Source organism: Parambassis ranga, chromosome 2 (genome assembly GCF_900634625.1).
Source record: "Parambassis ranga chromosome 2, fParRan2.1, whole genome shotgun sequence".
Classification (NCBI taxonomy): Eukaryota; Metazoa; Chordata; class Actinopteri; family Ambassidae; genus Parambassis; species Parambassis ranga.
Genome location: NC_041023.1, coordinates 27,392,228 through 27,418,166, shown reverse-complemented (window position 1 = coordinate 27,418,166; position 25,939 = coordinate 27,392,228). Strand labels below are relative to the sequence as shown.

The following is a 25,939-nucleotide window of genomic DNA, read 5'->3' as shown; positions in this document are numbered from 1 at the left end:
CTTAAGATAAAAAACTTTTTAAGAGGTTTTCTTAAACAGAGAGGACAGAGAGAAGAAACCTATGAAAGAACTATGAATGACAGTGAGCTCTAAAAACGCTGCGTTTGACCTCCTCATAGACTGTAAGACACACCATCGCATTCACACTCCTCACCTGTGTGTAAAACAAGGAGGAAGAACGGTTGATCTGCTGCGGATTATTAGGAATGTATCCTTATGTTTTTCCCAATGGGATCAACCATGCCTCCTTACTAAGATCAAACTTTCACTCTGCTCTTTCCTCAGAGTCCCTCAGAAAATGTTCTTAAAACACTTCTAAGCTAGGAGTCCTTACTAAGATTTTTTAAGCTAAGATAAGAGCTCTCTGAGGGGACTCTTAGAATCTTTGTGAATACGGCCCCAGAAGACTTAACAGCTACATGTAGTATAGAAACGATCCAATGTGGGGATCAGGGTTTTAGGTGTTTGCTGATACCAGTTAAAGGAATGTTAGATGTAAGTTGTTGCAAGAAAGTGGACAAATGGTAACTCCATTATTGGCTTGAAACAAACCTGCAGACCCCCGAACTATAAATTGGACTGTTGTAGATGCTGTATGCTAGTTTGGTTTTAGTTAAGGGCACCATTCAGCTCACATATTTAACACAGTGTTAGTTCCTATTGACGTCTTGTCACAAAATGGGTGTTTCAAATGATAGTAATGAATCTACAAATGAGGCTGATTAATGCTGAAATCACTTCTCAGATCTCTACTTTCAGCCCATCAGACATTGTTTCTTGTCAGACAAGCTGCTCCCAGATGTTATTATTATTAAAAAAAAAAACTTTCATCAGGGAATCAACAAGTCACTTTTGGCACATCATCACCTGCTCTGCAGAGAAAATAAAGGTGCACTTGGTTAATTAGTTCTGCGATGGTAAGCTACAGCACTGTCAATTTTCCATAAAGGGAATATACTTGTCAGATGTTGAATTCCCAGCTGAGCTGCAGTGGATACCTTGTAGAAACCGTTTCTAAAAATTCCTAGATAAACAAAATGTCCTTGTGATAGAGAAGTCTGAAGTCCAACGTCAAGCGCAGTGCTTACTCATCCATTGTTACAGCAGCTGAATATGTGAAGGTGACTTCACATCACAAAGTACTCAACTCAACTCAACTCAACTTTATTTATAGAGCACTTTAAAATCAACCAAGTTGGCCAAAGTGCTGTCCACAAATACAAAAGCATATAAAACACATGAAGATAAAAAGAACAATAAAAACATAGTAAAAACATAAAACAGTAAAAGTCAACATCTCAGACTGAGTTAAAAGCCAAAGAGAAAAGGTATGTTTTCAAAGAGGATTTAAAAGCTACAAGAGAGTCAGTCTGCCTAATGTGCAGGGGCAGATTGTTCCATAGTTTGGGGGCAGTGACTGCGAAAGCACGATCCCCTCTAGATTTCCTCTTTGTTTGTGGGACTATTAAAAGAGACTGATCTGCCGACCTAAGAGAGCGTGAGGGAGTGTATGGCTGAAGCAGGTCAGACAGATACTGTGGGGCGAGGCCATTAAGACATTTAAAAACAAATAAAAGAATTTTAAAATCAATCCTAAAATGCACTGGGAGCCAATGAATGGAAGCTAAAACCGGAGTGATGTGCTCAAATTTTTTGGTACCTGTTAAAAGACGGGCTGCAGCGTTTTGAATTAATTGCAGACGAGACAGCAGCGTCTGGCTGAGCCCAACATAAAGTGCATTACAGTAGTCAAGTCTACATGAGATAAAAGCATGGATTAAAATCTCAAAGTGATGTCTTGATAAAAATGGCTTGACTTTGGCTAGTTGTCGTAAATGATAAAAACTGGACTTGACAACTGATTTGATCTGCACATCAAATTTCAGACCACTGTCCATTTTTACCCCTAGATTTGTGGCTGTTTGTGTCACATGTTGACTCAGAGGACCCAGATCCACATGAATTCTGGAAGCATCACAAGGGCCGAACAACATGACTTCAGTTTTTTCGTCATTCAGGCTGAGAAAGTTTAATGACATCCATGCCTTAATCTCTGCAATACACTCTAAAAGTTTCTCTAAACAAGAAGCCTCTCCCTGTTTTAGTGGCAGATAAATTTGACAGTCATCAGCATAACAATGAAATGTGACACCATGCTTTCTGAAAATAGATCCAAGAGGAAGTATATACAGGGAGAAAAGAATAGGGCCAAGTATAGAGCCTTGAGGAACGCCACATGTGAGAGGTGCTGCACGTGACTCCGCTGTTCCAAGTTGTACACAAAAGGTTCTCCCTGTTAGGTAGGACCTGAACCAGTCTAAAGCACCACCTTGGATGCCCACCCAGTTCTCCAGGCGAGACAAGAGGATCTGATGGTCCACTGTATCAAAGGCCGCTGTTAGGTCCAACAGAACCAGAGCAACACAGTGACCCGCGTCTGAAGCTAAAAGAACATCATTAAAAACCCTCAACAGTGCTGACTCCGTACTGTGACGGGTTCTAAACCCAGACTGAAACATCTCAAGAATGTGGTGCCCCTCTAAAAAAGAATTTAGCTGGCAGTAGACAATCTTCTCCAGAATTTTAGAAAGAAATGGGAGTTTAGAAATTGGCCTAAAATTAGAAAGCACAGAAAGATCTAAGCCAGGCTTTTTAACCAGTGGTGTCACCACCGCATGCTTAAAACTCACAGGTACACTCCCACTTGACAAACTGCTGTTTATGATGTTAAGCAAGTGTGGTGCCAGAGTAGAGCAGACCTCTTTAAAAAGACGAGGGGGGACTGGATCACAGGGAGACCCAGCAGGTTTCATATGATCCATTATGTCTCTCAGAAAGGGCAGGCTGACATGCTCAAACTGGTTGAACACAGCCGAGCATGTGACAGAGATGGAAGGATCATAAGAAGGGAGAGTAATCAGGGCCCTAGTGCTCACAACCTTGTCGATAAAAAAGCTCAGGAAGTTCTCACATACTTCAGTGGAATTCTCCAAGCAAAATGACTGTGGAGCATTAAGAACAGAATTTACAGTTTTAAACAAAACATGAGGATCGTGACAATTAGATAAAATAATATCAGAAAGATATTTGGTTTTTGCAGCCTTAACAGTTCTCTGATAAAAACGCCAGCTGTCCCTCAACATCTGGAAAGACACCTGTAGCTTGTCCTTCTTCCACTTTCGCTCTGCTCTCCTGCACTCGCGTCTGGCAGCGCGTGTAGAGTCATTTATCCACGGCTTAGGTCTGGGTTTGGAAGGCCTTGTTTTTAGTGGAGCCACAGCATCGAGCACAGTTTGGCATGTTGAGTTAAAATAAGAGGAGAGAGCCTCAACATCACAATTTGAGCCCAAATCTTCAGTTGGGCTGAACACCGAGTTAAAAGCTGAGGAGAACTGAGCAGCAGTGGAAGAGTTAATAATACGACTGCGCTGCACAGGAGCGCGAGGTTTGACTGTGTGACAGGGCAGAGGTACCTCAAACACAACAGGCATGTGGTCCGAGAACACAGCATCACAAACCTCTAGGCTACAAACAGTAAAACCGTGGGATAAAACAAGATCAAGCGTGTGTCCGTGTTCGTGTGTAGGACCAGACACATGCTGAATGAGATTAAAAGAATCAATGAGATGTAAGAAGTCTTTAGCCAATGGCCTTACAGGACAGCACACATGGATATTAAAATCCCCAGCTATTAAAACTCGATCATATTTAGGCATTATTCCTGACAAGAAGTCAGCAAAGTCATCAACAAAGTCTTTACAGTACTTGGGAGGTCTGTATATGACGGCGCACAACACTGGAGAGACAGAGCCCAGCTCAAATAAATTCAGCTCGAAGCTGGAGTAAGAAGGAGTCTGCATGAGCTGTTTACAAATGTAACTCTCCCTGTAAACAGTCACTATGCCTCCTCCGCGACCTGACGTCCTGGGAGAGTTGAAGTATGAGCAGTCAGGTGGCAAAAGTTCACAAAGAGCACTGGACTCACCGGTAGTCATCCATGTTTCTGTTACGCACAGAAAATCCAACCGGCGCGACGTAAAGAAATCCTTAAGGATAAAAGTTTTGTTGGCTAGTGATCTAGCATTCACCAGGGCCATCCTGACCGGAGCTGGAGCCGGCGCATTAAGCTGGATCCATACTCCGCGAGACAAAGACATTTTCCCCCCCTGCAGACGTTACGCCCACAAAATGACGTCATTTTTTGTCTCTGACCGCCCGCTGATCCGCACTCCTGTGCACAGGGCCCGGGCCGAACTTTGTCTTTCAAGGCTGTGCGGCAACCATGCTGTGATTGGTCGGAATTTATTGTGGGCGTGATGAAAGTGGAGAAGCGCAAGAGCCTCTCCAGGTATATAGGTAGGTGTATAAACAGCACTGATTCAACAGATTTAGATAAGACCATACCGGTTTTGGCATGATGAGCAATAAAATAAAGAAAGAGGCAAGTCAGGGTGATTTGTCACCAATAACTCCAGACAGCCCTTCACACATACCAGATGTTATTACCATTCTATATAGTCCTACATACCCGGGCATAATAGGCTCGTTAACAATGTCTGTATATCTTTGCTATTGTTACTTTTAATGTCGCATCTTCACAGCTCATCACCGGACAGTTTGAAGTATCGCAGGCACATTGGAACACAGTAGATGTGCAAATGTGGTCATAAAGGCACAAACACTGAATCTTTGCTATTGTTACTTTTAATGTCGCATTTTCACAACTCATCGCCGGACATCTCACGCTGTTGCAGGCACCCTCTCTGTATAATGCCCTCTTGCCATGGCACACGTCCTTGTGGTGTGTTAAAAAACTCAGTAAAGTCTTTCCTTATAGTTTAGTGGGCGGGCCGTATGAGGAGTTCTGCACACACGCGTCTCGCGGAGTATGGTACCTCAGTGCGGAAAAGACCTTTTTTTTGTATCTCTTACCACCCGTGGAGCGCGTTCTCCGCTCTTTGTCTCGCGGAGTATGGATCCAGCTTAAGTCGTCTGTGGGATCCGAAGAAGTGGCCGCAAGTTGTGCAGGTTCACCCCGCGCTCATGAAGGTAGCGAAAGGAGGAGTGACAAGTCCCCGGTCCCTCGTCTGTACCAGCCACCGTAACCAGGGAGGAGGCGATCGGATCCAGGGAGCGCCACGAGACGAAGCGGCGATAGTCGGGTCCAAAGTATTCCAAAGCGGCCTCAGGAGAGCACGCCAAGCACGCTTTCAGCTTCACCAGTCTGCCACTGCGTTTTCCCCGGCGTCTACGCCCTCTGCGTGCAGGTAGAGGCGGAACACGGAGAAGGTAAGCCGGTATACCAGAGAGAACCGGGGGGCAGAAAGTTTTCTGTCCATCATGTCCAAACTGCTCCAAATTCTCAAAGGACAGTCGAAGATTCAGAAGCGTTTGGCGATCATACACCAGCAGAGCGTTGATATTTAAAAGGGCAAGCAATAAAAACAGCAGAATTACAACCAAAGTTTGTGGAGACAGAGAGCGGGCCGTACACACTGGCGCCATCTTGGATTCCGCCAACCTGACTGAAAGTAGACATGTAGTCTGATTCAATACTATTTCTGTGGAGTAGAGGAGCGTCTATATGTGTATAGTGTTGTGGTGTAGGAAGCATTAAAAATGTGGGGGGGACACCTTCTGTGGGTGGGTGGTGAAAAAAAGTACATCAGTATATTATGAAATATAATATAATATGAAGTAGTTGCGATTTCCTGTGGATTTTAACAGGTTGTAAACTATTTTACCTACAGAAGTAAACACTTAATGACTATTTGAGAGACAGATTCAACAAAAACTCATTGATTTTAAAACACGGTGACAAACAGAAACTAATTCCAAGTGAAACAACAGTTTTGTCAACCATACTGGTGCTACTACACTAACAGCCTCCATATCTGAGGCCTTCTCTCATTTACAGAGACAAAAAACTGGCAAATCCCATAGAAAAATGAACCAAACTGCTTAATGCAGATAATACTGAAACACTAAAGATACTAACTTACAAAAAGATGCATGTCTTTATCTTTATTTGCTTATAAAACTGCTCAATTCACAACAAACCTTGTGGATGTGTTTATAATGATGCGCTGCCTCATCTGCTACATCAGTGTTTCCCTGTTCATATAATGCCCCACTGTGTCCTGACGGTCCATCACATGTATTTTATTCTTGCTGATAAGAATAGGAGCAGGTGGCTGTGTGCACTGGCTAGGCAAGGCTGAAGCTAGCAGGCTAACAGGGGCTAACCTGGCCTCATTACAATATGGGTTAATGCTGAAAACAACTCTAACTCTCCGTGTCTTTGTTAGGAATCTCCTCATGTCCATTGTGTGTGGGGAGGGAGCAGAAAAGGCAAACAACATGTCATCAGACAAATAATACCGTCTACTGTAACTGAGAGTAAACAGTAGATTCCTCCCAACTTTTCTAAGTTGATTTAACATCAACCTAACGTCACCTGGGGCCATGTGACAAAGCAGTAAGGCCTTAGCATGAGCTGGACTTTGTGGGATGACACTGACGTTACCTCCTCCAGCTTCGACCACTGACGGTTCTCTTTACGGTGTTTTACGCTCGCTCGAAGTAAGCCACTGGCTTTGTTAGGTCCGTTACTATAGTAACGGTATTGCAGCGCTGTGGTAACCAGGAAAACATGGAGTGGATTTCAGTGGTGAGGTTATTCTCTTATGAACCAAGTGGAACGGAGTTTTTCACGAGCAATCGAAACAGCGTTAGGTGGAGTTTCCTACTCACTAAGATAAGCAGGAGTATGTGTTCTAAAGCCAGCAGGATCTCTCGCACAGTCAGTGTTAAGATCTGTTTCAAACACTGCACACATGGGGGCAGCTCTGATGTACCAGTAGTTTGGGCGCTGTAAGGGAAACCTTCACTGTGTACACAGATTACACATCAACACCATTGATTAATCAATGCTGCGTTATGATGGCAGCACAGAGGACAAGGGGTCAAGTTTGAAACATTTAAGTCCTGAAAAGAAGCACATTCACAAACATGTCAATCATTTTTAGTTTCAATCCTGTGATTGTAATTTTTGTACCACTAAAAATAATTTAGTAAAGTGACCTCATACCCCTTAACTCTTGAAGCCCCACATCCTCTGCATGAGCGACGGGGTGCAGTGTGCACTGCAGATAAAGAGATAATCATGAATGGATAATTAAAACTGTCAGCAGCTTTGGTCTCCTGGGTTTTCTCATTTATATCAGTGTATTACTGTGTGTGTGTGTGTCCAGGTACAGTGTACCTCATGCTAACCACCATGGAACCACCAGGAATGTTCTGAAGATTGTGAAAAGAATGTGGATACATGCCCTGAATTGCAGTTGCATTTTTTTAACTGATGGTGCACATGGCCCTATTGAAGACATATTTGAAATGAGAATAGGGTTCGGTTAGGTTTAAGGTTAGGCAAACCGCAATTGTAGTTAAGGAAAAACACAAACACAAATTATTGTTATGTTCCATGAAGTCATGGATACATTGGTTTGTGTGTGTGCAGTTCAAGTCTCCCAGGACTCCAATAATACAATTTACAGTAAGCCATGTAGCCTTGCTAGAGATAATTGCAGCACACAAGGAAGCAGCTCATTCTCCCCCAGCCACACCATAAGAACATACAGCATAACTGCTACTATACTCACATTGTGATAGTCATGTAGAACCAACCAAAGCATAGCCATACTTAACACAATAAAGTGAAGAAAATAACTTGAGGTGGGGGGGTGTTGGCAGTCAGGTTCAGATTATTTTGTTCTGATGATGACTGACTGGCTAGTGTTTTTTTTTCTTTTTTTATGATTGGCCCCAGATGCAGCCTCTACACCTGAATCATGAAACCTTCTGTTCAGTCGTGCTGGGTGTGTCATCACATGGGGATCTTATGTAATTACCTGTGAATCAATGTTGCCTCTGTATTTGAAAAAAAATGATTTGCTTTTCTTTCCTCTGCAGGATCCATTGCAAGATGTTCTTACATCAAGTATCACTACTCCTCAGCTACGATACCCAAAAACCTCTCCTACAACATCACCAAGACAATAAGGCAGGATGAATGGCATTCCCTCCGTAAGTCTGTTATAAGCAAAATTTTCTATATTTTCCTGTCATGATTGTTTTTGCTAAGTACCTATAGCAAAAACAATCATGACATGAACAGTGCCAGCTGTTAATGTATGGCAGAAGGCTAAAAAAACTGTTTTGTTAAAGAACATGTTTTGCCTTTGAATGATGGCCAGTTGTACTAGACTGTAGCTGCAACTTCAGTTCAGTGATACAGATGCTGTACCATGTTATTATGGTAAATGTACTCATTCAGTCTACGCCACTACCCTGTGGACATAAAATATTGGTAGCTACCAAACAACAAGATAGGAAACACATTTCTTCATTGGATAGCTGGGCTTACTCTTCCTGTTCCTCCACACTGAGGGGTCAGTTGAGGTGGTCTGGGCACATGATTAGAAAGGTCCTTGAGTGCTTTCCTTAAGAGACATACGCCAGTGACTGGCATATCTCACCACTGTAGGATAATATTTCTATGCTGGCTCAGGAGGAGCTGGAGAAGGGTGCAGGTGACAGGGAGGTCTGGGTGTCTGTGCTCCTTCTGTTGCTTCGAGGACCTGATGGACTAATTGGTTTGGAGAGTGATGGATGGATTTGCTGTGGAAATGTTGCCTGCCCTGTCCTGTGCCATTTAAGATCTCCATTTCCATTCATCCTTCTGTATACCCATTAAATCAATGGAGTGTTGCACAGGGAGTTTGTTCCATTTAACAGCAGGCATCATTAAGCTTACTGCAGTGCGTGGACAGTTCCTGGGTGATCCCTGAAGAACATATAAACTTCACAAAGGGTCCCAGATGTGTAGTCAGTTCCTGCTGTGTAGTGTTGGAGAGCTTGTCATCACATTTACTAAAGCCCAAGTTACCCAGGGGATAGACAGATTTGATTTAGACTTTTTGAATGTTTTGGACATTCACTTTACAGTCTGCCTATAGGGTAAAACATGCCATCTTAGATTTTAATCATCAGTTCGACCTCTTAGTAAAAACAAAAAATGGATGATACAGAACTATCTTTTTACTTTTGACTTACTTTGACCAGAGCAAATGTTCTAAGGTCAGGATCTAAGAATAACTTTATCAACAGTTTGTTGTTTGTGTCCATCTGTCGGGATTATAGACAGTGGATGCAAGTTTTATTTTTAACTGTATGGGTTTTATTTGTGCCGCACCTGGAGAGAACACACTGAGTAATCTGAGGGCTCCCTCTCCACTGTGCTGTTTTTGCCTGGTGCGGTAGATTGTATCACAGTGTACACAGAGTGTACTGTCAGAGGAACCTTTGGGGAGGTCTGTTTACTTTTAGGACACCTGCCATTCATGAGCACTTCCTCTGGGCTTGTTGCTGTTCACCAGTTGCCTGGCCACTGAGCCAAGTGGAAACATACTCTGACCTCAAACTGTCACTATCTCAGTCTGACTAGTCCTCAGCTGTCAGGTGACAGGATTGGGAAAAGCTCCACTTGCTACAATCCACAGAGGACTTCTCTGCTGTCTGTATTCTTCTGTCTTCTTGCCAGAATGCAGCTTTGTGCTACAAAGCAGAGGAAGGAAAAACTTTCTATTCGGAGGCTATTCTGTAACATATCCAGAGCATGAGATATGTGTTATGTATCACCTTAGATGATGTTTAATTTGGTATCTGCAATGAGAAAGGTAAGCATATTCTCAACTGATAGATACCAAACAGTATAGCATTAATAGCACATATCTAATGGTTTGATGAACAAACTCAACCCAACCAGTTACTGGGCAAATGAAGTATGGTGGCTGTATTGGATTCAACATGGCTGCTGATGACTTCTTTGGGGACATCTAGATAGTACACTTGTTAGTGTGGGCCACTTATAATTATGGGCTACAGCCTCTTTTTCCAGTATGTTGTCCTCTATTTCTGTCCTTAGTGCTTCCTGTCTCTCCTTCGTTACCAATTAAATACTACCAAAAAAATATTCTTTAGAGGGAGTCTTTTCAATACAGAACTTGTATTGATAGTGTCATTCTCTCAAATACTTTCTTCTCCAGTGTCACTCCAGCCTGACAGTCAATAATGCAGTACTTGGTGGTGACTATTTAGAAGAGGTAGAGTGAAAGATTTCAAGATGTTTGAAGAAGCATGCCCATGTGCACCACGCCGTTCTTCTAATGCAGACATGTTCATCAAATACATGCTCTGTCCTAATATAAATCCAGTAGAACTATTGTGTCCCCCCACCCCCTTTGAAGACCACTGACCCAAAGTAATGTCCGGATATACACATTTTGCACTCTAGACAAGGACAAAAAGGCATCACATTTATTGGTCCAAATTAGAGATGCACTGCTACGTATGCAGATTGCTCTTAAAATGTCCTGCTTATTTATTTCCAGGTCGCCGGCTCACATGCAAAAGAAATGGAGATGGATGCGTCTCACCTTCAACATCTTGGTAAAAGCTCAGGAAAAACGCATAGCTCATATTTATGTGGCAGGAAGGTCACCTCTCTCCAGTCAAAGATGTTTAATGTTCTTATTACCAGGGCTATATCCGCACACCAACATCAGCATGAGATAGCTCTAAAAGATGGCCTGTTACTTGAGTGCAAGTATGAAACCAAAAAAAAGGAAAAGCATAAACGAACAAAAGTCCTGTGAGCATCTGTGCTCAACACCAAATCAATAACAGGCCAACAAGTGCCAGCTCTGAATGTTCAAGGCCTACTTGTAATAAGACATTACAAGTAGGCCTTGAACTGAGGAGTCTTCGTTTGGACAATCAGCTTCTAATGAGTCCAGACTGCAGATAGAGTGACCATTGATCAGATCTAAATGCACAGACCTTCTAAACCAGCTTCACACTTTCTTCTTGCTTCTTCTAAGCTCCACACAAGTCGCTATTACATTTTACAATGCAACAAGTGGCATGTGAGACAAACTTAAGCTAATAGTTCAATTAATTACAACTGACACAACACCTCCAGTCACACAGACGTATCTCCGTGCACCCAGCCTCTGGAGGACTAACTAACTGCTCTTTACGGCTGAGTAACTTCAACTTCTTAGCCCTTCTAGGCTTGTTTGGTCAGCAGGCAGAGTTTAATAGTTTGCTGTTCAACTTCAGAGATGTCCTGGACCAAATCCACCCACACTGCCTCCAGGGCTCTTGTACGGATTAAGTAACAATGACAACCTAGTTTTGACTTTCATAAAGTGTGTGAAATTGAGCCCGGGCAGGCCTGACGATTTCTCGCACATAGACTTGAGGAAACTGCTGGGCGCGACTGTGACACCACTTCAAAGACTCAAGAGATGAACATGATACTCATTTGTTTCTGTCAGTCAAAAAAAAAAAAAGCTGCAGCGACCCCCCCCTTTTTCTATTACTGCTGATAATCAAAGCAACAGCAGAGAGTACATATTCCTTCTCCAACCTCCATTGTCTGACACACAGATGCAGACAGCAGCAAGGGTCCATTCATTTTTGACGTTTTGTTTTGTGAGGACAGGATAGAAGGAGGTTTTCTCACTCATACTGCAGCTTAAGGATTTTGTTACTTCAAAAGGGAAGCATAAGTTGCGGTTAAAGCTGTCAATGAGTGACAGTGTTTAATCCAAGGTAGCAGCTAAAAAAGGTTGTGGTGGAGGCTAATTGTTCACCAGTCAGCCACTCCCACTCAATCTCATCACAATGATATGGCAGCTGCAAGTTGGTAGATTATGCAGTGAATATGCCTGCGTAAAGATGACAGGGGTTTAAAATCACTCACTGAGACACATCAGTTTCATTGCTATTTAAAAAAGCTTTGTAGGGTCACAGATTCCATCCTGTTGAGATGAACTTAACTTCTCAGTCTCTTCATATGCTGGTTCTTACTAGTATTGATGCTTGAGGCCATTTAGTGGATTTAAATTTTTTAAAAATACAAAATTCTTTGTCCCATGGGGACATATTTGACACTTGTGTCTCAGTTCTAGAGGTTGCTGCTGCTTGTTTGTACCTCTTCATAGGTTTATCATTACACCATTTACCATAGTAACAGTATGATGACAATGTATAAAATACACCTGAGAGCCAGAAATCTTGCTGATTGATAGGATCAAATACTTACTTCATTCATGTTATACACACACACATGTGTATGTATGTTTTGTTAATCACTTACTTTTACTCATACTACACATGTTTATGACTGAAGCACACATCGAGATCCATCCATATCAAACACTAAGAGAAGAACATGGAAAGGCTGCTTTCTGCCCATACAGTGTGAGCGCTAATGCAGACTATGCAGACTTTTTGGTCAGGTTTAGAGGGGCTTAGAAGTTGTTTGTACAATAAAAAAGCAACACATTGTAATGTTTGGTCTCTTAAAATGACCCGGCGTGTCAATTTGTTATTGGTTTCAGTCTATATATGTGGCCTATAACGTTATTAATAATAACAGTGACAGGAGATTAACTCTCCCTTGAAGTCCTTTCATCTGCTGCACTGTGATGCTGTAAAATAAACTTAGTATATTTTGTGTCAGAGGCTACAATAATAATTCCAGATATGCATAATTATTAATATACGGCTGTATTCTTTGGGATTAGCCATAACCAGAGCAGGCAATGAGCATGCACATCCGTGTTTAGGCAGCTACAAACTTTGAGGAGGGGAAGAAACCCATCTGTTACCACCCACACTGTTTAAAGTATGCTGCTGCACTTAAGCCAATAGTAACATTGTAAAGCTTCTATTTCAGTTTTCAAGGGTTAAACAGCTGTGTTGCTTCTTTGGGATTTGAGTGCTGCTATTACATGCGTCTCTTACATCACTTAAGATAAATCTGTATGTGACATGTACGTGAGATATGAGATTAAAAAAATCCAGCCAACCTTCCAGCTGGATGGCATGGATGTGAGTGCGTGCACGTTCAGACACAATGAGTGAGAAAGGTCAACACGTTCAGTTATTTGTGAGGTTACAAACTCACTGAGTTTGCTTATGTGTGCACTCTAGTCCATAGTCCTCTCTAGATTTGTCGTACGTCATGTCACCAGTCTTCCAGCATGTTCACATACCCTCTGATGATGACTTATGCTGCAATTATGGTGATAATAATTGAAGGAGAAATCAGTTTGTTTCCATATTTAGACATGGTAAAAAAAATAAAAGATATGATTGGTACGACAAGTATTACTCACAAACACACTCCATCTCACCATCTCTCTGACACATGAGCATGAAATGCATGTAGAGGTGTAAGGGTTGAGCAGCAGGCGAATTTGCGATGGATTCTTTCCTTTCCTCTTGTTGTGAATGATTGATGGGAAGCGCAATTAAACATAATTAACAGGGCAGAAATGCATAGCTGGCAGTTCTGGATGCACCTCATTACGTTCTGTGTTCCAGGCATTCTAGATTAGAGGAAATCAGTTGTATCCAGCCACGTGACCACAGCGCCTGCAGGCCAAGTGATTCATCACTGATCGTCCATGTATGTCCAAAGGGAAGAAGCTAGGGACTGTCTCAGTCCGGCAGAGAAAACCACTGTCTGAAAGGACAAGAAAGTGTTACTTACAGCATGTTTTCCTCTTATTATAAAGTGAGATACTGATTATGATAGTCTGTGCTATGAAGTATTTGTGCTGACTGTCTTAAATGGTTGTTAAATCATTGCAGGAACAGAGTAAGGAACCAGTATTTGTCTTCTAGGACACAATGAGCTAAGGATTTAACACCCAGGTCGGACTGTAATTCATTTAAAGTTTTTAGCAGAGCACAGATGTCTCCTCTTCCTTGCACACACTGCAAAAATCAGTGTATTAATGCATCGCTTCTTAGTAGCATTCTGCTTTTGTATTTGCTGCAATGCATCATCATACTTAGAAGTGACTATGATAAAAAAAAATCTGCTTGTCATTGAAAGCTGCTGTGTTGGTGTGTGTGTCTGGGTGTGTAGTGTACGCAGGACATAATATCCTGCCTGCTGATGTAGCTAGAAACAAACAACCTTCTGACCGTAGGTCACATAAACACGCATTGATTTTTTTTCTCAGATATTTGCATGAACAAAAATAACATCCCTGGTGGACATTTGTCTTTCAACCAGTCATGTTTGCCTCCTTAGAACTGCTGCGGTCCTTAGCTTAGCCTGCTCAGCAGCCGTAGACCAGCTCACACACTGACTGCTCACACACTGACTGACTGTGAACAGTGTGAAAGAGAAGAAGTGAAATTACAGAGATTTTTTGTCACATATTAGACAATTGATGTGTGATCTCTCAGCGCTGTGCATATTGCTGATCTATCAATCAATCAACATTTATTTCTAGAGCCCTTTACAACACAAAAGTGCTTTCCAATTGAATCAATCAACAATAAAGCAGTTTACAGACAATATTTAATAAGATACAATAAAATGTAACCATAATTTTGGGCACCTGAAATTTCACTATTAAAACTAATTAAATAAAGACACTACAGCACCTATTATGTTACAAATTGACAGTCAAGTGACATTTTACACTTATTTAAAGCTTAAAATTGAAAGACATCACTTGACCTGTAAGGTTGTGGGCACTGCACTTCCTACACATTGAAATGTTGAGTAGCAGAAACCCATCAGCCACAAACATTCTGCGAGTAAAAGCACAGAGACACATCTGTGGAAATCCTCAGTCGGAATAACATTTGTATTTTCCTCCAAATATTTCATGACTTGCAAAAATGCATCAATACTTAAGTAAGGCTTGTCGTAAACAAACATCACATACAGACTGCGATCAGTGCTGCAGAAGAGGGCGTTTAAGCTGCATGCAGCTGGATTCATTTGGCACTGAGATGTTCGTCTGTAGGTTTCGTCCACCTGACAATGTGAGCGGTCACAAAAAGGGAGAAAAGGTCTGTTTGTTAACCATGCCTGTTTCCCTATAAAGACAGCTGTGGATTATACACTGGCCGTGCAGCCTTAGCTTTCCAAGTTCATTTAGCGCTCCAGTGGGGGATAATAGTTGTCTGGTCTTATAGTGCTGATAGATTAATGTGAAGTAAACAGGAAGTGAAAGAGCCATCTCAAGTACATTAACATTGAGATTTACCATATTTGTCAATCCAATGTCATATACTGTATTACACCTGGCAGAAAAAATTGGATTTACTCATAGGTAAATCTCATGTGGCAATTGCAAATGTATTTGACACACAAATACAGTAAATTGAATATATTTCTCATCATCATCATTTGTGTGAACGCTATAGAATCTACAGCGGTGATCTTCAACTGGCAAATCCACCGGAGCTTTCCATCCAGCCCCTTGAATGTTATGATTTTAGGATTAGCCTAGTTAGGAGGGTAAACCTCCAGGGTGGGATTGAACCACCAACCACGCGGTTTGATCTATTGTCAGGCTTATGCACAAGCAGTGCCCCAAAGACTGCCTTCAGAAGGGTTCCTCTCGTGTTTCTGTACAGTTCATTCTCGAGAACGTAGCTCTCTCCACCTGGTCTGATAGTGAACGCATCACGGATGATCCAGTCCTCATGTTCTCTGTGTCTGAAGTCACTGTTACCCACTGTCTTAGGTGCGCTAAAATATAGCAGCCTCCCCCACAACAGCTTGACAGCCTCACAAATATGAAGCAAAAATATGGCAATCGCCCCCTAGTGGCTGGCCGCTGTAAAGGTAATGAGTCTATCAACACTGACAAGGGCTACAAGATGACATGAATTTATAAGGGAAAGTAATAAATTAATGTAAATGAATACATTATTATATCAAATAATATACTACTACATTCTGTAAATTGTAAATTGAAAAAGTTTTTGAATTATAATGTCATGTTATATTATTGAACTATTTTGATGTCAAGACTTATATTATGTCAATCACATTTATTATACTGGTCAATATTGACTAATGCAGTGTTTATCAAACTGTGGGCCGCTGACCAGTACGGGGCCACAGAAAGGTTACAACCAAGGCCAACTCCTGACCTTTAGACTAGCCAATATTATAATTTTAAGTGTAGAAGCACTTTTGTGACTGCTTAATAGAGGTGTGTCTGTCCGTCATCCGGTGTGATCGCACAACTTATCGAAACACTGCATCATTTTGATTCATCCCTCACCTCAAAATCTCACCCTCACCTCACGGAAAAGCGATGGGTGCGAGATCTGTTCACCAACCCAGATACGAGCGAGCAATGATGCCTTTCCATTTAGCATACTTCTGCGAAGGCATATGCAGGGCCTTGGAGAGGTATAACATCACTGGACCACGGAGCAAAAAAGTTTGAGAAACCCTGCATCTCAATATTCATTCTGGACATAAGTGTTCATATTTTTACTTCAAATTGTAATAGGTTTAGTAAAATTACCTGGAAATGTAAATAAATGTGAATAAGGATGACTGTATTTATGATTGTGTGTGTGTGTGTGTGTGTGTATGTTAATGGTTGCCTTTGCAGCTCTATATTTGTCCATGTAGATAATCCTTTTCTGGATGTGATCTTTTGCCTCAGTCGTTGAAAATAGCTCCTATATCCCCTTCTCCATACTTCCATTCAGAAGGGATGGTAGAGAAACTGTGCCACATTTCCAGCAAGTCAGTGAGTCACTTTTGGCGAGAGGATTTGATAGTAAAAGCCTTTTTTCTTTTGTTAGGATGCTCTGCATGGAGTCCATGTTCTTTTCAGTCTCTGTGCTCTTCACTCCATGTGTTTGGAGCAACTATGTTTTCTTTTCATGATCTTGCTATCTGGGAATTAAACTTATGTTGAGTTGTCAAATCACTCCTCCTTTAAGTCTGCATCTTATCAAGCTAATGTGCAACTGACAGTCAGACCCCGATCGGATTTGGGGGAAAATCAATCCAGCTTGAGTGAGATTGAATCCGAAATATGTTCAGACCAATTTTCAAATCCGGTGAACACATGCTCAATCCGGCATCTTTGCCATCCTCCAAACCACTAGGTGTCGCATCGTTAAGTTGAGACACTGTTCAGACCGAGGTAGGACAGCATGTGTCATGCGGTTTCTTTCGTTTAGTTCATTCTTTCAGTTTCCTCAGTGATCCAGAACACAGTTCATTCCTTTTTAGCCATGTCGAAAATACACTCCAGGCAAAGCTTTTGTAGTTTTACAGATTATTTACACACAGCTTTCATACGCAACCAAGATACTGTCCCCGTGAACCCAGAACCCGGAAGTATGGCGTCGTCGACCCTTAAACATATTGAGCGTATTGAACCCAGTCTGGCTTTAACCAGATGTTTTTGCGCTGTTCAGATTGAGAGAAATTGCACAAATCTGAACGGGGTCACAGATTGTTCGTTCAACCACCTACCAAGTGACATCACCAGATGATTTTGGAAATCAAATTATGTCAAAAATAAATAAATAAATAATTCTTGTAAAAATATCACAGCATGTATTCTGACTATAAAAGATAACACTTAATCCAGCTGGCACCACATTTCTTACCTAGTTCAGCATATAAAATATACAAATGTACATCATTTAATGCTAAGTGTACATATGAGAACATACTGTGCGAAATATTGAGGAGATCATTGTGAAGATTTCATGAATGAATTAATTCATGTTTAATCAAATAAGCATAGACTCAGTTTCAAATGTCCACTGACACACACACACAGAAGGACAGAAGGACAAACTCATGATTTTGCTTGGAATCAAGTTGAAAACAGCTGCCGAAGCCTTTGAAAGACAAAAGCTTCCTTTTGCTGACTCATGATAATGTTTGCTGCAGTCAGCAGCTCGGTGGTATTTTTAGTCCAGACGCGGGGTTGTGTGTGTGGACCTTATCGCAGTCCTGGGGGTCATCACAGGCATATCACAGGGCTGAGAGGCTGAGATGTGTTTGACCGAACAAGCCTCTAAATGCAGTAGAATTTACATGCACCACAAGTCACTCACTCCCAACCTGTCACTACTCTAATAACACTAATAACGTCCAAACATACTATTTAGTAAGACTAATCTAGTGAAGGGAAAATATCTCTCTGTCTCTCTCTCTCTCTCTCTCTCTCTCTCTCATATATAGTATGGTGTAAGTGAGTGTGTGACATTGTGTGCCATTGTATTCAGAAATATTGATTTTAAAAATACTCCTGAGGTGTCTGTTAACATCACAGTTGTAGAGAAGGTCTGGAACACAGCCAGCCTTGGCTCATATGGGTTTTCTCTAAGAGGCAGGATGAGAAGGTACAGTGTATCAACAACTGTTAACACATTATGTTACATCCACTGTAATTTGTACTCTTCACACCGCACAGGATAAAGGACACAGTTGTGGTGATGTTGATGGAGGTCTGGGTGTCACTCAGTTGCAAGCTGTGGGGAAGAATTTGACATTTCTTGTTGTGCTTTGTTAATCTTAACAGTTTATCTGTGGTGCATCATACAGGGACCACAGATAGGGGTGTAAGTCATGTTCACTATAGGACTGTGCAGTCCACATGAAGAGAGTTCAGTGTGCGTGTAAGATGAACACTGTAATCTAACTTTAGTAGTAGCCTGACTGATTATCGATTATGAATAGGCGCTAATGGATATTTTCTTTGTTCAGACTGTTCAGCTGTGGCTGCAGGGAATTTCGGTAATGTTGTTTCAGTCATTTAGCAGTAGCAGGTTTATTTTGTTTTAGCTGTTGACTTTATGGGGGACTTTTTAACCAAGTAAAGGGTCTGATTTTTTCCCCTAGAAGCTCTAGTCCTTACAGGGGGCCAGTTTACCTGGATTATTGTGATTCATGATATCACTCATAAAAAACTCCACCTTGCCAGGCTTTGTTTAACTTTATTTATTCTTGAGTAAGCACTGGTCCTCTCCAAAGGTCAGATCCATTTTTGTCATCTGGTGCATCATGTTATAGAGGCCTGTTGTACCAACTGGTCATAACATGCAGCCATGCAAGTAAGACTACCAACAGAGGACATAACAGACGAAACCATTGCCGTGTTGTCCGTCTCCACAACACAAGCAGAGAAGAAAGAAAGCTTCTGCCTTGGAGAAAGGACACTAAAACATTCATGGCTACAAAAGGCCTAATAAACCACACAGTTAGGTGAGGAGAGGTTCCTGGATTGGTGACTCCTAGGGGCTGGTGTCTTTATAGGGGCTGGTATTGTCACTGTTGGAGGTATACCAAAGGATTTTCCATGTTGGATCAAAATTGCATGCAAAATTTGACATATAACTTGCATGACCCCGTGACCCTGCACTGCAGGACAAAGCAGGTTCGGATGATGGATGGATGGATAGATGTGTTACATGACATGCCATGAAACACGCAAAGAAAAATGTCAACCATGCGGCATAAATCGTCAGATAAATGACTTTAGTTTGCAGAGAACCATGCGTAATTGGAAAACTGAAAGTCCCATCTCATGGTTGTCTGCTGCAGCACTTCAAAAGCAGTGCCAGGCTACACCTCACCAAATCTCTTCACACCAGACACCCTTCCTTAGTCTCCACTCAGCTGTTCCTGTCTGGGACAGTAAACATCCTCCTCCACCACCGACTGCACGGCTAGAAGCTGCATATTTTATTATCAAGCGACAGGCTAAATGTTGCAATCGGACACATCATCTGTCCTCTCTTTTATGCTAAGAGCATTTGCGTGGGTGTGCTAGAGAGTCTCTAGGACAAAAGACCACAGGCTGCAAGCAGAAGAATAAAAAAGAAGCATAAAATTGGTATTAAAGGCCTTGAGGAAATTTTAATAATATACAGTATTTAAAGTAGGACACTGGCGGAGATATCTGCTTAAGATAATTCTAGCACATCCTCTCACATCACCAGCACATTCAGATAATATTCACCTTAACCAGGTGCACAAAGGCTGACACACAAGGAGAGTGGATGAAGTCTAACTTTTCTCCAGACTTTTTTACTCAGACGGGGCTTTGTAAGGTTTTGACATCCAACTAAGTGGCTAGGATATTTAAGCTACTCAAGTCATCTCAGTGGCCTAGAAATATTGACGTCTTTGTGTATTTTACTCATGAGGTTGGTAGACAGATCTGTCAGCTGCACAATGTGACTGTCCTCAAGGTTCACCGTCATCACAGATTTACACGATTTGTGCTAAACATATTAACATGTTTTCTTCAATTTCCAGTAATAATGCAGCACTGATGTGTGTTTTTTTGCCATAGATGGTAAAGCTGTGTGTCATTGTGAGTGCGAGTGTGCTTTTTTTTCAAACGTTTAATGCTGCATGTGGCAGGAGGATGATGAGTCCGCACTGCTTTTTTTTTCTTATGAATTCCTAGCTAACCGTTAATCCGGTTAGTCACATCACAGAGCTTCTGTATCCACCAGCCCAGAAATCCTCAAGTCATTTACCCTGACTGAAAGAATGAAGAAAAAAGAAGAGAGAAGGAGCTTAGCCTACTTTGACCAACTGCCACATAAGATTTCACAGCGCACTGCTATGCTTACTAGTTTACTGTAATTAGCTCAAAGTTAGCCACAGATGCTGCTTCTCATGCAGTATGGACTAAACTTGTTAGATGATGTGTGTAGTGTGAGCCCATGGGCTTCATCCCAACCATTGTCGTGGCTCTGTTTTGACAGTGTGAAACAATATAGAGTCTTTGCTGTGCTCTCTTACAACTTGGCGTGTGATGTTAACATAATCCAGTGCTGCCTCCCCACCTTGTGAAGAGCTATCATATGTAGAGAGCCTGAAGGGCAGATTTTCATAGAGTTTGTCTTCAGTCTCCTGTTAAGAGGATTTATTCAGGCGTGTAGGCTGCTGCTAGTGGGCGAGGCTTTCATGCATCTTTCTAATATTCTTTGTACACATGCAATGAAATGCATGCATACGCAATTAACTGATGCCCGAATCCCATTTGTATGATGATGTGTCTCTGACTTCTTTTACTCAGTTTTACCAGCAGGATGAAAACCCACTTGTCATGTAGTGATGATTACCTCTCACAGGTTGCCAAAGAGACACGGGTGGTCTCACCCGAACTTGTGAACTCATCACATATAGATGCTTGGAATGACATGGAACTCATAACCATGGTAACCACGACCCAATGCGTGACGATCCTGGCTCCCAATTACCCATTTACACTATGTCCATCGCTAAAGGTGTAAGACGTACATTTCCGGATGTCTTCATATACACTGTGTGGCTTAACTAATGAAGCCTAGGCTAAAAAAAAGTGAGTTATCCCCACAGATCTCCAAATATACGGCAAAAATAGATATTTAATAGACAGTTCTGGTATTTATATAGATAATTCCTATGTTCATGGTGGCACCTGCAAATGACAGGTGCCACCTCAGATCCTAAACTAGCTGCACGTTTACTCCATCTCTTACACATGCCTGTATTTGGATTAACCAGGGGTTTGTGGACACTGGGAAACATAATAACAGCATGGAGGCTTGTCCATATTTACTTACAGTCTCTGGCATGAACAAATTATTTGTCTATGCGCAGACAGAGAAACAGAATCTCACCAAACATCCACTGTAAAACAGGTTCTTCCTGATCCTAGTATGTAACATTCTTATGGAGTCCTGGACACACAGCCTATTTGTTCCAATGTCAGCCGGATGAACAAACAATGCGTCGACTGCATTAAATATTTCTAGCGTACATACTGTTGCTACTTCCTCAGAAGCCCCATTAGTCACTAACATCCAAATGTAATTAAAGTCGGCCTAAAATAAGCCAGTTATATAGGGCAGATAGGAAGCGTGTGGGTGTACACATGTTGAATGGAAGCATTACATAAGCCCGCGTTTCTGTGTGAGTGCCAGTGGTGGAGGAAGTACTGAAGCTTGGTACTTAAGTAAAAGTACAAATAACCAGCAAAATATATACTCAAGTAAAAATAGAAGTGCTACATCAACAATCCTACTTAAGTAAAAGTCTTAAGTACTTACTTTTAAATGTACTTAAAGTATTAAAAGTAAAAGTACTCACGCACCAAATATATATTATTATTTTCCATTGCAAAGTATCTGAACAGGTTAAAATGATCAAAGAAATGATCTTAAAATTAAAATGGACAATGTGTAGTTAATTTACATTTTCAGTCCAGAACCAGCGATGGACAGGTCTGTGTGTCATGAGGCAGGCTGTGGGCATCAAGTGAACAGAGAGGCTAATAAAAGGCTAATAAAAGGCTAATAAAAAACAGGCATTCAGCATGCTTACTGTGTAAGTATTCCTGCTGAGATTAATGTTATGATTAATAATGTTAATCAGACATTAATGGATGGACCTGTGTTAGCAGACAGTAGCTAACTAGTTAGCTAACTGAGCAAGAGCACCGGCATCACGATTGTGGCTCATTATAAAAACACAGCTGGCAGCATGACACCATCTCCATGCAGTCTGACCTCACATCAGTCCAGCACTGTGTTCATCAAATGTAACAACTACACACACTGTAGAAATGTAGTGCAGTAGAAAGTACAGATAATAGCTGCAAAATGTAATGAAGTAAAAGTATAAAGTATGCACTATTATTTTTACTTAAGTACAGTAACGAAGTGTAAATACTTTTTTACTTTCCACCACTGGTAAGTGCTGCTTATCCCATTGTTGTGTGTCCAGCTTTAAAGCCGTGTGGCGTTAGGGTTGTGTTGAGTTGGCTTCTCAACGCTGCTGCTTATCTCATCGGTGCACGTGGGCAGTAGGGCTGCTCCACAGTCTGAGGAACCAAGGTCGTCTCCCTATTCTCTCTCTCTGTCTCTCTCTCTCTCTTACTGGTGAGAATTAAAACACTTCTCCCTCAGATGCTGACAAAAGAAAAGCTGCTGGATGCTGAAATATAAAGCGTTAGACAGGTGAAGGCTTGACTTCAGGTTACCTGAATATGCATTTGATTATGATGTATGGAGAGAAATATATATCTTAGCCAGCCTGGAACAGACAGGTTGTCTTGCCAAATACTGTTTCATCCATATTTATATTTCACTCTCCATGTTACCTGACCTACACCTATATTCCTGACATAAGCATTCTCAAAAAGCACAGTGAGCTATAACACATAGCATCAATGCCTCTGTAAACACAAAGCAACATTTTTCAAACATGCACCATGACTGAGCCTAAGCGCATTGTGAATTGCTGCACACAGTTCCTATCAAATCAACTGCTGTTATATATGCTGCTGCTATATATATATATATATATATATATATATATATATATATATATAAAGGATATAAACTCACCACCACTTTTTCTTTTTTTACTGAATCCACAGAGAGCCACTTTACCTGCCCAGCAGCAAAGTTTGAGACAAGCTGTCATCGAAATAAAATCTATAGCCAATGAGAATAGTGCATTCAGAATTCTCTGACTCTGAGCCGCTGAACTGAACACAAGTCCAGCCCTTTCTCAAAGCACTTCTCCACAGTGGCAGGACCCTTCTTTCTGTACATGTATTCTTGATTTTATGGCATCTCATTCAACACTATTATTATAAAGACATTTTAATTTGACTGATTCAGTGTTTCTTAAAACATGCAACTCTGGCACGGATGGTGGGTGGATTGATAACATATGGACTGATGGATCGATAGTGTATGTATGGACACATTATGAGATAAGGGATGAATGGATGGGTGAATTGATGGGTAATAGACAAATGGATGGATAGGTGGAGGAACAGATGGATAGATATGTGTTCATCTCTTACATAAGTATTTTTACACCTAAAAGATTAGCTTGACATCAGGGTGAAGGACACACATTGCTGACTGTAAATTATACCAGTATCCTCTGTCTGTCCAATAGCCTTATGAAACCAGAGAAGCAGGAAGTAAGCTTGTAGAGTAGCACGGCACACGCTCAGAGAAAATTCTTTTCCTAAAGAATTAGCAAATTACGCAATGATCATTAAAAAAATGTGCATCATTCATACTCATGACATTTCACAATTATGACACTGGAACATAGAATCATTTTACTCGGTTTCACCATCTGTAATGTGACGCATTAATCTATTGAAATGAGCGGAGAAATGTGTGAGCTAACCAGAATCAAAATGTCATTCGCCCTTTCTCCCCCCAACCCCCCCCCCCCCCCCCCCATCTCAGCTCTCAAGCTGCACATCCCCTCTAAACGAACAACACTCTCATTTCCATTCTCACGGCATCCAGAACCGCAGATATTAATGGCTGAGAGCTTTTACTATCTCACCCTCAGTGTTCTCATCACCACTCGCCTTCACTCTCTTTGCTTTCCTGTCCTGCTTTTGCATCATTCGGGCAGCTTTTATGGAACCATTGTGGAGTCTCGCTCACTTAACAAGTTGGCACTGGTCCTGGAAAGATTAAGAAAATCTTCTGTCAAAAAAAAAAATACTGAGTCAGTCGAGTCCCGTTTATTATCAGCAGTGCCAGGAGTGGCCTGTCACAGGGACACACAACAGCTATTAAGAGCATCATGCAAAACCAAGGCTTTAATGACGCCGTGCTGTTATTGGCTGCCTCTGCCTTCTACAGCATCCAGACCTCTTTGAGCTCCACGCCCTCTCAGAAAAAAAAGCATCATGTCGTGTATTAGCAGAGAAATATAGAGTCAGTCTTATTGGACAATATTCCCTTTCTCTCTGCCAGCAGCTTTCTTTTTTTACTCATATTTATCAAATGTTTGGACAACACTTCCATACACATACATAAATTCCTTTTTTCTGTCAATATTCATTCACACAAGAAATTACAGATAGTCATGTTATTGCAGGATGGCCATGATGGCACAGAAAGTGGCTGTAAATGCAGCTAGAATGGAGGATGGTGGTTGTTAGTATGCTCCAGACTTCCACCTTAGTAACTGGCTGCTTCTTTTTTTTATTAAGGTGCTTATTGTCATTAAAACTACACTGCGTTTGCAACTACTATGTTTTGGTGAAGATTGTTAATTGGGTCAAAACAGACCCATCTTCTTCCAATATTTTGAGCTACTATGGTGACTAGTCCTGGTCTAACAACAGGCTTACATCTCATTTTTCACCCTGCTGTTGAGGACAGGAAGTGTTAAGATTAAGATTAAGAATAAGAAAACCTTCTACCAAAGGGGGAGTGCGCGACTTAAATACACAAAGGGTTAAAAAGATACCTCCCTACTACCTTAGTCAACACAGTACTGTTATTGTGCAATGACATTGTGGCTAGTTGCTAACCCTAACTTTCCAGTGTGATCAATGGTTATTTATCCATAACCTCTGGGTTTTCTGGGTGACATAAATGCCTTGTCCACATTAGAGGAAGCAGATACCTCACAATGTAGAAGGGAGCTGTTGCCATGGAGATATTTATGGGCAGGCATAAGAGCATGACACTGTACTACAACTCCTATATTTCAGCTATCCTGTCACTATCTATGCTCAGTACAAGGCTCACAGAGAGAGGTGATTGACAGCCGTTGGTCCCACTATGGGCCTCTGTTTGAACCTAAGGAACCAGAGTGTCATCTTGCCTCCCATGGTTCAAGCATCCAACTCTGACCGGCAGCTCCACGGGGACCCATGTGTCCAATGTTCTCCAAGAGACGTCTGTCAGTGATAATTCCCCATCCGTCCTCTATCTACCCCTCCCTCTGTGTGCGTTCCTCCAATTCCCTGGGGCCCCTGACTCAACCTGCCAGGGTACTCATACTGCCTCTGACTGACATACCATGAAATGACCCATATGGCCCCCCACCCCGGAAGAAAAAGCACAAGGCTTCTCTATGATGCCATGAAGCCACAGGGCTAATTGCGAGAGCCTCTTCAGCAAATAGCACATATGTTTAAAGACAAGCACTGTGCTGCCAACTCATCCCCATCACACTCTCGTCTCCCCTCTTCCTGCTATCTTGCATAATTTGATTTTCCCACTCCATTGTTTTCTCCCC

General features: G+C 41.7%; 1 protein-coding gene across 1 annotated transcript in view; it reads left to right on the top strand.

Moving 5' to 3' along the window:
- Window positions 1–25,939, top strand: part of tmem178bb (transmembrane protein 178Bb) — a 72,725-nt gene that overhangs the window by 34,814 nt on the left and 11,972 nt on the right. Inside the window, exon 3 of the mRNA XM_028400710.1 lies at window positions 7,972–8,085. Within this exon, the coding sequence (XP_028256511.1) occupies window positions 7,972–8,085 (114 nt within the window). The remainder of the gene's footprint in view (window positions 1–7,971; window positions 8,086–25,939) is intronic.